Below are 16,975 nucleotides of genomic sequence, written 5' to 3'. Positions count from 1 at the left end.
AGCTTTTAGTTTGATGTGCAGTGTTTTGTGGGCTTTAATCCAAGGAAGTATGAGAGTTGTGTTTCAACTCTGGTTTCTGAGCTTTAAGATACATTTAATAGAATTTAATAAAATATAATAGAATTATAATATTAGGTAAGCACATAACTTGTCAAAACTTGTATCAATAAATGATTTGAGTAATTTTCCATATAAAATTTGAAACTAGATTAATTTTAGCTGTATACCTTTGGAAGAAACTTTGCTTCGACTAAGATTTAGTTTAGTGAGGAAATGCATGTTGTCCAATGTACCACTGAGTAGGAACTGGCTTGTTACTCTGGAAAGAGATTAACATAGAATATATATCTAATTTACAACTAAATACTTAAAAGAGCCTATATCACGTACTAAAAAGATATATGTCCAATGGTCATTCTTTAACTCTATTAGACCTGTCCAATCTCCTTAAGGATATTCAGAATTTTCTTCAATCAGTGTAAAGTAAGAATTACCTCTGGCTATGGTAAGAGTATGGTATACTGCTGAAGGGTAGAGAAAAAATGGTTCAAATTACTCAATAAGTTTCACAGAAGAAGGAAATGTGAATTTCAGTAGAGTTTTAACAGAAACAATGTGCCAACAATGTAGCAATGTTCCCTTCCCCTTTATCAACATTAAATAAGATTTGTTTTCCAATCATCAATTACATTATGTTTTAAAACATTTTACCTTGCAATTTCAAAGAAGATTTTTGAGAAATAGCCAATCAGAATCAAAGATTGTCCCTAACAACCATGTTTTTCATATGATTGGAACAAAATGATCTTCAATACATTATTTCTCCAGAGTTTGGTAGCCACAGAATGATATGACAAGAGGCTCTCAAGAGCCTGAATCGCTTACCTGCATTTCAGAGGAGAAGATTTTTAAATGTTGGCAAACTTAGTGAACAAATTGTGTAAAATTGTCTTTAAAGGGCAATAACTCCTTAAGGGGTCAATTGACAATTTTGGTCAAATTAACTTTTTTGTAGATCTTACTTTGCTGAACATTATTGCTGCTTACAGTTTCTATATATCTATAATAATATTCAAAATAATAACAAAAAACTGCAAAATTTCCTTAAAACTACCAATTCGGTGGCAGCAACCCAACAATGGGTTGTTCGATTCGTCTGAAAATTTCAGAGCTGATAGATCTTGACCAACTGAACAATTTTACCCCCATGTCACATTTGCTCTAAAAGATTTAGTTTTTGAGATATATGCCAAAAACTGCATTTGACCCTTATGTTCTATTTTTAGCCATGGCGGCCATGTTTGTCGATGGATACAAACTTCGGATACAATTTATAAACAAGATACCCTAAGGAACATTTAGTTAAAAGTTGAGGGTAATTGGCCCAGTAGTTTCAGAGGAGAAGATTTTTAAATATTAGCAAACTTGATGAACAAATTGTGTAAAATTGTCTTTAAAGGGCAATAACTCCTTAAGGGGTCAATTGACAATTATGGTCATATTAACTTTTTTGTAGATCTTACTTTGCTGAACATTATTGCTGCTTACAGTTTATATATATCTATAATAATATGCAAAATAATAACAAAAAACTGCAAAATTTTGTTAAAACTACCAATTCGGTGGCATCAACCCAACAATGGATTGTTTGATTCGTCTGAAAATTTCAGAGCTGATAGATCTTGACCAACTGAACAATTTTACCCCATGTCAGATTTGCTCTAAAAGCTTTAGTTTTTGAGATATAAGCCAAAAACTGCATTTGACCCCTATGTTCTATTTTTAGCCATGGCGGCCATGTTTGTCTATGGATCAAAACTTCGGATACAATTTATAAACTAGATACCCTAAGGAACATTTATTTAAAGTTTGAAGGTATTTGGCCCAGTAGTTTCAGAGGAGAAGATTTTTTAAATAGTTTACGACGACAGACGACGACGACAGACAACGACAACAGACGATGACGACAGACGACGGACGACGACTGACGCCAAGTGATGGCATAAGCTCACATGGGGCCCTTTGGGCCCCGGTGAGCTAAAAAAGGGAACTATGTGCCACCAATTCTGTGATGATCCTTATCTGATCAAGATTGGTATTTATTTAAAAAAGTTCCTTTAGTTTGATCTTTCAGTTTCAGAGAAGATTTTTGATGCCACAATGTTTGCCAACCAATCAACATTAAAAAGTGAATTGTTTGTAAAAGGTCTATATGTTTAAAATTCAGCCAATTATAATCAATATATCAAATTTGAAATAAGGAGATGTGTTATGATTACAAATGAGACAACTATCCATTAGAGTCCAAATGACATGGATTTTATAGGTCACTGTATGGCCTTCAACAATGAGTAAAACCCACAACACATAGCACATAGTAAGCTATAGAAGATCTGACATGACAAATTGTAAAATAATTCAAATGAAAAAACCAAAAACTGATTTATGTACAAAATAAAAAACAAAAAACAAATATGATATACAGCGAAAAACTACAACCACTGAATTATAGGCTACCGACAGGCACATACAGAATTTGGCAGGGTTTAAGCTTTCATTTCCATGATGACATTGGTTGACTCAATCAGAGGTATAACACAACCACTTATAAGCCTTTCTAATCCATATGTCTATGATCTTTATATACTTACAATGTTGATGACAAGGACAATTCATACAGGCTACAATAATCTGAAAAGAGAGCAATTATATCTTAAAACTTTGTCATAAAGGCTACAATAATCTGAAAAGAGAGCAATTATATCTTAATACTATGTCATAAAGGCTACAATAATCTGAAAAGAGAGCAATTATATCTTAATACTATGTAATAAAGGCTACAATAATCTGAAAAGAGAGCAATTATATCTTAATACTATGTCATAAAGGCTACAATAATCTGAAAAGAGAGCAATTATATCTTAATACTATTTGTTATCTTTCTATTTGAATCTATTTGGTATAATGATTATGCCTGACTGGAGCTGAATTAAAACAGATAAAACATTTGTGTATTAAATCAACATCACAATATACAATAATTAACCTTTTCTTTATAACAACTGTCTTCAGTTATGTAAATGTTTAAGCTGCTCTTACCCTTTTAAGTTGATTTTTTTAAGCAATAATCAAAAGTATGAAAAAAGTGTGAGTCTTCAAAGGAAGATTAGTGTCAGTTGCCATCTACAAATAATATAAGTAGAAATTGAAATGGAAATTTATGTTTTATTGTGGGACACTCAAAAAATAACTGGGAACAACAGTAAAACGAGAAGGTGCACAACTTCCTGCAGAAAAATCTGTGCACAATTTGTGCAATTCAAACCAATTTGTAGAGTCATGGATTAACACACACTCACAGATGATGTAAACAATTACAGAAGTGATCCCTATGTGTCACTAATGCTTCAATGTTGGGATGCAACAGTTGAAAAGTATGAAACTATATCATATTGACTTTATTGATCATTAGATCATTTTTAACATTATGTGTCCTAATCAAAGGTATTGTAAGCATATTTTATCATAAAAACTATAAAAATGCAAGTCTATTAACTGGCTCCATACCAACTTTAAAAACAAAAGAAACACCTCCTTAGTTTATATTATTGAAAATATGACATAGAAAGGTTTTGTTGAAACAGTGAATTAATCTAAAATTATACTTACACTTTAGTACCAAGGCACCTTCATCTGTTATACTGGTTTTATCCAGATATTATACTTACACTTGAGTACAGAGGCTCCTTCATCTTATATACTGGTTTTATCCAGATATTATACTCCCACTTGAGTACAGAGACTCCTTCATCTGTTATGCTGGCTTTATCCAGATATAATACTAACACTTTAGTACAGAGGCTCCTTCATCTGTTATACTGGTTTTATCCAGAGATAATACTTACACTTTAGTACAGAGGCTCTTTCATCTGTTATCCTGGTTTTATCCAGATATTATACTTACACTTGAGTACAGAGACTCCTTCATCTGTTATACTGGTTTTATTCAGATATAATACTTACACTTTAGTACAGAGGCTCCAGGCTCCTTCATCTGTTATACTGGTTTTATCCAGATATAATACTTACACTTGAGTACAGAGACTCCTTCATCTGTTATACTGGTTTTATCCAGATATTATATTTACACTTGATTACAGAGGCTCCTTCATCTGTTATACTGGTTTTATCCAGAGATAATACTTACACTTTAGTACAGAGACTCCTTCATCTGTTAAACTGGATTTATCCAGATATAATATTTACACTTGATTACAGAGGCTCCTTCATCTGTTATACTGGTTTTATCCAGATATAATACTTACACTTGAGTACAGAGACTCCTTCATCTGTTATACTGGTTTTATCCAGATATAATATTTACACTTGATTACAGAGGCTCCTTCATCTGTTATACTGGTTTTATCCAGATATAATACTTACACTTGAGTACAGAGACTCCTTCATCTGTTATACTGGTTTTATCCAGATATAATACATACACTTGAGTACAGAGACTCCTTTGTCTGTTATACTGTTTTTATCCAGATATTATACTTACACATTAGTACAGAGACTCCTTCATCTGTTATACTGGTTTTTGTTTAGTTTCTGAACAATAAAATATGTTTAAACTAAACTGGTTTTATCCAGATATAATACTTACACTTTAGTACAGAGATTCCTTCATCTGTTATACTGGTTTTATCCAGATATAATACTTACAATTTAGTACAGAGGTTCCTTCATCTGTTATACTGGTTTTATCCAGATATAATACTTACACTTGAGTACAGAGGTTCCTTCATCTGTTATACTGGTTTTATACAGATATAATACTTACACTTGAGTACAGAGACTCCTTCATCTGTTATACTGGTTTTATCCAGATATAATACTTCCAAATTCTTTAATCCTGTCAATATTAAAATTCACTTACTTGGTTTAACACAAACATTGTACAATTCCCTTTATAAATAGCAAATGTAGTTATCATATGACTCATAATAAGCGAACATTCAGGTGACAAAATAACTATTGTATTTTTAGCAGTTGTTGAACCATGAAAATGAGGTCAAGAACAATGGACATATAACAGACGGTATCGTTTAGTGGGTAAATTGGGCAACTATAAGGCTAACAATAACAAAGGTGTCTAGCATGTATGGATCTCTATTCAAACTCTGCAGTCAATACGTCACACTTAGGTGATGTTACAATGAAAAGCGGCAGCGAGAACGTTACGTTTATGCATTACTTCCAACAAACGGTAACTTCTGAACAAAAGGCATCTTTATACAAGTTTTAAAAAATCCAAGTCTTCTACCTGATATATAATGCTTTATAAAAATAGTTAAAGATTTTACTGCGGCCAGATTAGCATCCCTATATCTCCTATACTGCAACTTTCTTTATATGCACAACATAATAAAAAAAAAAAATGTCCGCGATTCAACAGTATTTCAGAATTTTCAAATTAATGGTATCTGCTGATTTATAAGAACGTTATTTAATAGTAATGGTATCTGTTGATTTATAAGTACATGTTATTTAATAGTAATGGTATCTGTAGATTTATAAGTACATGTTATTTAATAGTAATGGTATCTGTTGATTAATAAGTACATGTTATTTAATAGACTACATATTTACCTTCTAAGAAAACCATGCCTACATCTGTCACATGTGTATTACCAAGCATCAACTTCTTCAACCTGTTGATATATCAAAATATACACCTTTGCTAGTTAAATAAATGACTTAGTGGAAAATAACTTTATTACTTACAGTACCTCTGGTTATGTTGAAACAAAAAAATTGACTGATATAACTTTTTAGTTTGTGATAAAAAATACAAATACTATGTGTATTACACTTAACATTCCTAGTTATGGTGAATAAAGTAAAATTCTTCTTTTACATTTAAATTTTTTTTTAGGAACAGCTGCTCTGTTACCAAAGATAACTTAGAAAAACTGATAGAATCCATTCTATAAGGAATAATGTACTACAACGTTTGTCTTTGTGTTATAACCTTACGTGATAATCTGGCCAATAGGTTGCATCCCATCATCACCAACATTAATATAATTTGTCAAGTCTAAACTGGTTAACTGGAATCCTGTATATAATGAAAGTAAAAACTCATTTAAAACTGTATAAAGGGCTTTATTTGGCTTAAATCAAACTAAATCTTAAAAATTTGAAGATAACAGAACTGTTACCATCTATCATTAAAACAGCTACTTAAAAGGAGAATACATATTAATCATGGAAATCTCATACAAATGGGAGATTAAGAGGAGAGTTCCTAGATGGTCAATAAAAATTTAAATTAAAGGGAAAAACAAAATTCTATTTTGTCATTGTTATTTTTATCTGAAAAATAAATTCAATGAAGTTTTTATTCTAAAACACTGTAATAAGATCTTCGAATTTTGTTTTTATTGGTATTATCATTGTTCTAATTATTGATTTAATTAAAACATAACTAAATATGAACACTTACTTTCCTACATTTTGTTGATACTTATATTTTGGCATTGAACAAGGTCATGTTTGTCTCAGACTGTTGATTAAGTCTTTATACTAAATCCATTGGATATGTATTGACTGATTTTAGTCTGGGATCTTAAAAGTTTGTTCTATTGTTTTGCTGTTACACCATTTTCCCAGGTTAGAAGGAGGTTTGAACACTCGCAAATATGCCTGCACCCATTCCCTCCCCCTCCCCCCACCCATTCTTTAGGTGGCTGTCCATGTCAGCAGCCTGAAATTTAGTTGTCACTAGTTGCTGTTTGTCATATTTGTTTTCATTTATTATTTTGTACATAAATCAGGCCCTTGTTTTTCTCGTTTAAATTGTTTAACATTTTGTCATGTCATGCTCTTTTATAGCTCAATATACAATATGGGTTTTGCTCATTGTTAAAGGCTAACAGGGACCTATAGTTGCTAACATCTACATCATTTTGTCTCTGGTGGAAAGTTGTCTCATTTGCAATCATACCATATCTTCTTATTCCATGTAAATTATATATCTCAGTAAATCTAAACTAATGTATCAACTGTATGTAATTTGTTATTTTCATGTAATCTTGGTTAGTCACAGTAATATGTTCTTTACTGCCAACTAGATAGACCACAACTTCCTTTTAACATGCATCATACATGTATTTTTGAGCATTTTTCCAGGTTTTAATTTTTCACATTGTCTATAATTATATATAAAAAAGAAGATGTGGTATGATTGCCAATGAGACAACTCTTCACAAGAGACCAAATGACACAGAAATTAACAACTATAGGTCATCGTACGCCCTTCAACAATGAGTAAAGCTTATACCGCACAGTCAGCTATAAAAGGCCCGGAAATGACAATGTAAAACAATTCAAACGAGGAAAACTAACGGCCTAATTTATGTACAAAAAATGAACAAAAAACAAATATGCAAACGACAACCACTGAATTACAGGCTCCTGTCTTGGGACAGGCACATACATACAGAATGTGGTGGAGTTAAACATGTAAGCGGGATCCCAACACTCCCCCTAACCTGGGACAGTGGTGTAAGCATATTTTTTCTATGATTTTACCCAAATCGATTGTTATGGACATGATTTCAAATATTCCACAAATTACTAACCTACTAATGATTTCATGCCTACATCTGTTGTTGTCAGTCAACTAGGGAGCCTCAAATGACTTACCTACTAATGATTTCATGTCTACATCTGTTGTTGTCAGTCGACTAGGGAGCCACAAATGACTTACCTACTAATGATTTCATGCCTACATCTGTTGTTGTCAGTCGACTAGGGAGCCACAAATGACTTACCTACTAATGATTTCATGCCTACATCTGTTGTTGTCAGTCGACTAGGGAGCCACAAATGATTTACCTACTAATGATTTCATGCCTATATCTGTTGTTGTCAGTCGACTAGGGAGCCACAAATGACTTACCTACTAATGATTTCATGCCTACATCTGTTGTTGTCAGTCGACTAGGGAGTCACAAATAACTTACCTACTAATGATTTCATGCCTACATCTGTTGTTGTCAGTCGACTAGGGAGCCACAAATGACTTACCTACTAATGATTTCATGTCTACATCTGTTGTTGTCAGTCGACTAGGAAGCCACAAATGATTTACCTACTAATGATTTCATGTCTACATCTGTTGTTGTCAGTTGACTACAGAGCCACAAATGACTTACCTACTAATGATTTCATGCCTACATCTGTTGTTGTCAGTCGACTAGGGAGTCACAAATAACTTACCTACTAATGATTTCATGCCTACATCTGTTGTTGTCAGTCGACTAGGGAGCCACAAATGATTTACCTACTAATGATTTCATGTCTACATCTGTTGTTGTCAGTCGACTACGGAGCCACAAATGACTTACCTACTAATGATTTCATGCCTACATCTGTTGTTGTCAGTCGACTAGGAGCCACAAATGACTTACCTACTAATGATTTCATGCCTACATCTGTTGTTGTCAGTCAACTAGGGAGCCACAAATGACTTACCTACTAATGATTTCATGCCTACATCTGTTGTTGTCAGTCGACTAGGAGCCACAAATGACTTACCTACTAATGATTTCATGCCTACATCTGTTGTTGTCAGTCAACTAGGGAGCCACAAATGACTTACCTACTAATGATTTCATGCCTACATCTGTTGTTGTCAGTCGACTAGGCAGATTTATTGCTTGTAATTTCATTCCTTAAAAAAAACAAAAAATACAACCTTTTTGATATAGCTATAAAAAATTTAACATACATGTATGGATGTATATGGCAAAACTTAGTACAGCTTTGAAAATATCTATAAGTTGGTAAAATGTGTATTCTCACCTTGATACATACATAAAATGTAATACTTTCAAATGGTTACGAATAAAATATTTAATTCAATAAATTAACATCATTTCTCATGACACCACTATGTTTTTGTGTTTGACCAATTTAAGAACAAGACCATTTTAAATGAGATATAAAACTGACCTGAAAGATAAGCCAGAGCTCTATCTCCATGGACCTTCTCAGTATGAGATATCCCTAGACATGTCAGAGATTTATTCTGCTGTAGACATAACAGTGAATCTGTAACAACATCTGTATGAGCCACATCTAATGTCTCCAAGTTCTCTAAATCTTGTATACCTGTCAAACCACACACCTGTTAAATAGAATATATAGAGGTATTCTTTATCTTGAATAATTGTTTAAACAAACATCAGCTTATAAATGTTTTTTTTTTAATGAAACACCTCTTATGTTCTCTAAATATTGTATGCTAATCACTCCACACAGCTGATCAACGGAAACTTTCTTTCATATTTTGAAACAATCTAAAAATACAGTAAATTCTGAAGTTGAAGAACAGGACTAGGTTGCAAAAACTTCAACTTTCAATGACGTTTAAATTTCAGATGTAGATTTCATCTTGTATTTGTTAATAGTTTAAAAATTTAAATGTACCTTAATGTTAATTTCATGTTTGTGCAAACCAGTCCTTATCATTAATAAGTGTTACAGCAACTTCTAAAAAAATCCCTCAGTTATTTAACATAAAAAGGGATCTTCTTTATCTGCATTTACCTTAGTCTGCTCCAAGTACAAAGTCTTTAGGGTTTTCATATCTAAAAAAAAAAATCATTACATGTTAATGTGTAAAGTTGAGTTAAAGTGCTATAATTTTTCTAATTTCAATTCCTTCAAATTCATATTTTTATAATTCAAATCTAGCATAATCACTTGGATAACTGACATGATTTGACATGCTGAATAACATTCAATTAATCTAGTTCCTGTCAATGTACAAAATATAACTACAAACTTCCATTTGAAATTGACTATTTTTTTTCAATATAAGACAATTTTACAAACATGTAAATAACATTCAAGAAGTCATTTATTTGTATGTAATCTTTACATAGTAAATAATTTTCTGAGTTGAACATTGATAGAAATAAAATAAGAAATGTTGAAGAAATAGAGCTGTTTTCAATTTTAATATTCATAAAAATGCATTAAGTTTTCCTTATAAATTCTGTATAAAGTGTCTTTTAAGGAATGACTTTAAAAAAAAAAAAGAACAAGAGTTCCAATGTCCCCCGCGTTGTAACATATTTTATAGACTGCTGAAATAGATCTTTGATTATCTTGTTAAAGAAAATAAATTACATTTCAAACAGACCTTCAAGGGCATTACTTATAGTATACTATAAGTTTTATAAAAATCTGGCAAGAATTGTACCCGTGAGAGCGCTAACGAGGCCATTTTCCATAAATTTAATATTTCCAAGGGGCATAACTCTTTTAAAAAAAGTTGATCGGCCACCATTATAGAACTTGTCCGAGATATCGCTTATATTAACCTATAGTATAAGTTTTATAAAAATCTGGAAAGAATTGTACCTGTGAGAGCGCTAAACAAGACCGGACTGACAGACGGACGACCGGTGTTTCTATGTCCCCCGCACCGCGTTGCACGGGGAACAAAAATATACATTAACAGATTAAATTATGATGAAAATTTATAACATCTGACAACTTACTTTTTAGACATGGAATAATCTTCTCAGTGATAGCTGTACGATTCAAATTAAGATGGACTAATTCTTGGGTAGTTTTTTGTAAATAATCCTCAAAACCACTCTCTGTAATACCAGTCTCCTCTAGGTTTAAGGATATCAGAGATTGTAAAGCTAAAATTAACAAAAGTAACCTGATGTTTAATGACAAATCCAGGACAATCCATGCACACCATACAACTACAGGCAGATTTTACTTCAAGTTTATGCTACATGAATGGAAATAAGAATAAATATCTTTATCAACAACATTTAAATTAACAACACTCCATCTACAGTATTCTACAGTATCTGTTTCAATTGCAAAACTAATAAATATCCAGGTAGGTAATTAATATTATCAGATAATGTCATAGAATTCATCAGGAGTGTACTATTATACAGAAAGTTAGGCTTTACTAATTATTTCAATCTGATATATTAAACAACACCATAGTTAATATGTTGTATTTGTTGTCTTTTGTAATATGGGCAATTTACCTGAAGAAATAGTTTAAAATATATTTGATTTTAAAGTTACATGTTGATAGCATTGAGGATGACATAGACAACAGAAGAAAAGCCTATGTCATATCATTCAAATTTGAACCATAGTATAAAATAAATCAACAATACCTGAGATTGTCTCTAAACTTTTGTTGGTGATCTGTTTACAACAACGTAAATTTAAATATCTCAACTTCTTCAAACCTTGAAAAAACAATTTTATACATAACTTGATTGATCTCTATTATCTAACATTTTATCATGTCTAAAGTGGCAGTTTGGTAACTTATAAAAAGCTATAATATAAATACTAAAACATACTATTGTTTGTACATCTATTTTATTGGAGGAGGCAAGCATTTAGTGTGATGTATTGTTCTGTTCACAAAAAAATATTTTTTCAAGAATTCCTGTATCCATTTTAAAATGTATTACTGACATTTATGTGTCATCTAAAATTATAATCTTATTATCCTATCAACTCACAAAGAAATAGTTTTAGTCTGTTCAGAGCTGTTCAAGAATTAAATGCATGGGCGAAATAGTAGGCACTTTTTTTGCACCTTAACGACCCATAATATAAAATTCTTACAAATATTCGAGGAAAATGCAACAACCCACAATTAATTTGAGTGCCTCCCAATCTATTTTGGAACAGCCCTAAGACAATGATATTCATGTAATTGTACTTAAGTATTATTTCTGATGAATGTTTAAACCAGTCAATAAAGCATGAAAAGTAGAATCAATCTACTGACATTTGATGCTGATATACTCACAATAAGATAAAAACTTAGAAAAACACTTTAAAATGTATGATTTATTCTCAAATTGTATATTTTTTTATTTCATCAAAAATAAATAATTGAGGCCAAAAGTGTTTCTGTATTTTTCATTTTAATATTACAGTTTATCGTAAATACTGATTAAAACATATTTAAGGTTGTTATTATTATAAAGCTTGTATTTTGATTGGCTAATAGAATAAAATGTATTTCACACTTATACCCTTGCCACACTCCTGCATTGGATTTTGCGATTTTTTAACTTTAAATTTAAATTCAGGTTTTTGTAAATATGACAAATTAATATCATTTATAATTGTTGTATTCCTGTAATCACATATTTATTGAACAAATTAGTGTACATTAAATGATTCTGAAGGGATCAGATATATATCTTTTTGGAATAGTTTGTTTTGGAATTTTCATACTTAATTGTATGGGGTATATGTTTATGAGATTGGGTTAGTAGCGGTTACAAGCACAACAGATGCAAATTATCATCCAAACCTGATACATGTATATCAATTAATTTATTTTTTGGAGAAATCTACAACTTTTATTAAACTAACCAGCAATAGCCTGCAGCCCTCCATCTGTAATTAATGGACACGAGCACAAACTTAATTGTGATAACTGATGGTGATGTCTGAAAAGTCAAACAAAATGACGTTAGTTTAAATAATATATTTATGAATCAGAAGATTGCTTTTTAATGCATAGAGATTATTAACTAATGGTTTTCTGTAAAATGTTTGAAATTCTGAAATGACAATTATTTTTATAATCATTTTTATCTACATATGTTCAAGATAGATTTCATCCTGTTGGTAGCTGCACTGTGCAGGTTTTTTTTATTGTGTATAGTTTTACAACATTTGGTCTGGATAAGAATAGGGTAAGGTTTATGCACATGTAAAACAGTTTTAACCCCACCATTTTTTGCACCTGTTCCAAGTCAGGCTATCCGGATCATGCACCATGCATTGTTGGTTATTGTTTGTACGTCTGTTTTTTTTTCAGCAGTCTGGCATTAGTGATTGATGCAGTCTGTTCCAAGTCAGGCTATCCGGATCATGCACCATGCATTGTTGGTTATTGTTTGTCTTGTTTGTATTGTTTGTACGTCTGTTTTTTTTTAGCAGTCTGGCATTAGTGATTGATGCAGTCTGTTGTACTATGTGGTATTTTTTGCAATTCCTGTTAATATCCTTTTTTATGTATGAGTATTCTAAATCTCACCTTACTGCACTCAGAAGTTCATTTGCTGCATAAGGATAGCAATCCAATATCAGTTTTCTTAAATAACTGAAGAAAAAATAAAACATATTATTACAGTTCTAAAATTGATTTCTACATACACTTAAGGATGTTCGGATTTTTGCCAGATATTCGGAATCCTCTGGTTGCATCCATGTAGTGCCATTAAGAATTTTGCCTGCCAACCCCTACTTTTCTTTTCATAATTTTATTACATATAGTCTAAAAAGGCATATTTGAAAATCTTATAAAATCCTTGTTAGTTTTTCATATTTTTTGAAAGAAAAAAGGTGCCAATGTTAAATGTATGAAAAGTCTAGAGAGAATCATTTCCTACCAAATTTTCAATGGCTTATATCTCGAAAACAAGCATACGGACCCTTCATTTCTTTCTGCTGTTTTAGCTTCTTTATTTATTATCTATCAATTTATAACAGTCTTTTAAAAAGCTTGTTATTTTGAAACAGAGTAGCATATATCCTTAATACAATTATGTTTCATTCTACATTTTAAATACAATGATACCAATATACGACCAAAAATTATTTAATTTTTGCGGTCGTATAAAAAGCTGTAAATCTAATCTTAACTTTGTCAAAATGTATATAATGTTACATATCAAATAAATTCTGCTATAATGGGGATCATCCTAATCTTTACTTAATTGTTATAAATGTTGGATCTTTTGAATTGCTTTCATGAAATTTGTTAAGATGATGGAAAAACACAGAGTATCTCCAGTATTTGGAATCAACTATAACAGAAAGCAGTATTATAACAGATAGAAAGCACTACAGTTTTCAAACAACTTAAAAACCAAAAAGCTGTATCAAAACTGTTGACAAAAAACTGTTAACACAGATATATGTCTCGCCTTTTTGTTATTTTGATAGTAAAATGCAAATGTTGTAATTAAGATAGTAATACTTTAACATGTAAGTTATGTAAATTTTCAAAATCAAAGAATCATAACTTAAGGTACAGGGCCAAATAATCTGCATGGAAATGAGATGTGCAATTGCTTATACAACTGCATAACAAATATCATTGACCTACTACCAGTGGTTCCCCATAAACTGACCTAATCACTAACTCATACATGTAAACTAAGAAAAAGTTTCAAAGTACCATGACCGAGGGTGCAGGGTCAAAAAATCTCCATGGAAATGAGATGTGCTAGTTCTAATACAACTGCACACCAAATATCATTGACCTTCCACTAGTGGTTCCCCATAAACTGACCTAATCACAAACAAATACATGTAAACTAAGCAAAAGTTTCAAAGTCAATAGACCATGACTTAGGGGGCAGGGCCAAATAATCTCCATGGAAATGAGATGTGCCAATGCTAATGCAACTGCATACCAACTATTATTGACCTACCACAATGGTTCCCCATAAACTAGACCTAATCACAAACTAATACATTGCTGACGACGCCGCCGCCGATGCCTTCCCCAGGATCAGCATACCTATGTCTCATTTTTTGACTCTGTCAAGGCAAGACAAAAACCTAAGAGATTGCATGAAATGAAGTGCAAAGTCTTAGAATTTGTTTACTCTCAAGTTTTTTGTAACCTAACATGAGATGTCAATAACATGACCGTGCACCATTCTATTACTTACCAAGGGATAAAAGCATTTAATGTTTTTGGCTTAAGCAACCTATTTTTCAGCAGATAATCTAGAAGTTTCTGAGCCAGATCTTCAGCCACCCCTGACAGAGACCTTAGTTGATGTGCTGGATCATTGAGACGGTGAGATATGTGGTTCATACATAGATTGAGTAGCGAGGACACCTGATGGGCCACAGGGTGTTGTGGTTCTGGGGATCGACTAGACCTTTCAGGCTGTGGATCCTGGTAGCGTTGTCTGGCTCTCTCAGCTGAAATAAAATTGAAACAAAGTTTTACTCCAAATGTGTGTGTAGGGAACTCAAGCACTTTTTAATATCACTAAAAAATAGAAATTCACACAAAAACAGATCCCACTAAAAGTCATATAATCTATAATTTCAAATCTCTTAACAGTTCTCCTTTCTATCAAAACTCACAAAACAAGATATAAGTAAGAAAGAAAACAAAACATATTATAAAACTATTAATATTTTCAAGTAAACAGCTGAGTAACTTGATTTTATGAGTCAAGCATATTACAATCTAAAATATAATTTAAATTACCAGCGAGTTCTCTAGCAGGTCTGCTATGGTGGGCTACATCCTGCTCAGGGTGTCCATCCCCTAGCCGCTGGCCGATTCCTTCAAACACCTGATTACCCAAAGCTCCAACTGGTAAACAAATAAAAAAAGTTAATAGCTCTTTCTTGCATGGGAGATAGGAAATATTATATTATATCTATAAGATATTTATTACACTCAAGTATGGCCTATATGCTAGTAGCTACCAAATAGTCGTTATATATCATGCAAATTCAGTTTTAAGAAATTACTGCATTGTAATATAATCTCCCACACTTAGTTATAAGTGTATTGGTGTTATATACCAGACTTGATAATATCCTTACAATGTATTTATAGCCCCAAGTGTATTGGTGTTATATACCAGACTTGATAATATCCTTACAATGTATTTATAGCCCCAAGTGTATTGATGTTATATATCAGACTTGATAATATCCTTACAATGTATTTATAGCCCCAAGTGTATTGATGTTATATACCAGACTTGATAATATCCTTACAATGTATTTAACTCTTATACAAACAACATCTTATTCAACAAAGAAATTTACCATTAAATAAATGGGATGCATGGGATGTATAATCAGATAAATAAAGTGTTTTTAGGTATTGTATTGAGATTAAAATTGCAAACAGTAAATTTAACTGACAACAGAAAATCAAAGAATTATTTTTACTTCTACTTTTTATAAGTAACTTATCCTGTGGTAGCATATAATTCCATTCTATCAAAAAAAAAGAGAAAATTTAAGCAAAGCACCATCACAAGACAATAAAATGACCACAAAAATATTGCAAACTTGCAATAATAAATTTAAAATTTATTTAATGGCCATAGGTATTATAGGGGCAACATCTTTTAAGCAGGAATATAAATACATGTACTACAGTCAAACCTGTATATCATAGGCACCTTCAGTACAAAATAAAATGCTCCGCAGGGCGCAGCTTGATACGACCGCAGAGGTCGAACCCTGAACAGTTGGGGCAAGTATGGACACAACATTCAAGCTTGTTACAGCTTTGCATTTGGATTGTGATTAAATATTTGACACAGCATAGGTTTCTGACACAGAATGAATGTGGTCTAAGAACTTAAAAATTTTAAATTGGACATTCACCTATTATGGTCCAATATCCAAAATCTAAATACATGGTTAGATTCAGCATATCAAAGAACCCCAAGAATTCAATTTTTGATGAAATCAAACAAAGTTTAATTTTGGACCCTTTGGACCTTAATGTAGACCAATTTGAAAACGGAACCAAAAATTAAGAATCTAAATACACGGTTAGATTCGGCATATCAAAGAACCCCAATAATTTAATTTTTGATGAAATCAAACAAAGTTTAATTTTGGACCCTTTGGACCTCAATGTGGACCAATTTAAAACGGTTCCCCAAAATCCAAAAACTAAATACACGGTTAGATTCAGCATATTAAAGAACCCCAAGAATTCAAGAATAAAACCCCATTGTCAAGAAATAAGCAATTTAAACGAAGTATCTTCTTTTGCACAATACTGTGCAATTAAATATTTCTTGTTATTGCGCAATACTGTACAATTGACAATTTCTTGCTATTGCGCAATATTGTGCTATTGGATATTTCTTGCTATTGCGCAATACTG

The 16,975-nt window shown here is 31.8% G+C and overlaps 1 protein-coding gene across 2 annotated transcripts in view; it reads right to left on the bottom strand.

Moving 5' to 3' along the window:
* The window catches only part of LOC127731162 (uncharacterized), a 34,163-nt gene that overhangs the window by 2,091 nt on the left and 15,097 nt on the right, over positions 1-16,975 (bottom strand). Inside the window, exons 10-23 of one of the 2 annotated variants that reach the window (XM_052240093.1) lie at positions 15,323-15,430; positions 14,769-15,027; positions 13,124-13,189; positions 12,454-12,530; positions 11,229-11,303; positions 10,578-10,727; positions 9,619-9,659; positions 9,022-9,196; positions 8,669-8,740; positions 6,040-6,121; positions 5,653-5,714; positions 4,844-4,915; positions 2,652-2,691; positions 228-319 (exon numbers count right to left, since the gene is read on the bottom strand). In XM_052240093.1, coding sequence (XP_052096053.1) covers positions 228-319; positions 2,652-2,691; positions 4,844-4,915; positions 5,653-5,714; positions 6,040-6,121; positions 8,669-8,740; positions 9,022-9,196; positions 9,619-9,659; positions 10,578-10,727; positions 11,229-11,303; positions 12,454-12,530; positions 13,124-13,189; positions 14,769-15,027; positions 15,323-15,430 — 1,371 coding nt within the window. The other variant, XM_052240094.1, reaches the window with a different exon arrangement.

The sequence above is a fragment of the Mytilus californianus genome, unplaced genomic scaffold (assembly GCF_021869535.1).
Source record: "Mytilus californianus isolate M0D057914Y unplaced genomic scaffold, xbMytCali1.0.p SCAF_2, whole genome shotgun sequence".
NCBI classification, from domain to species: Eukaryota; Metazoa; Mollusca; class Bivalvia; order Mytilida; family Mytilidae; genus Mytilus; species Mytilus californianus.
This window is presented reverse-complemented; position numbering and strand designations above follow the sequence as displayed.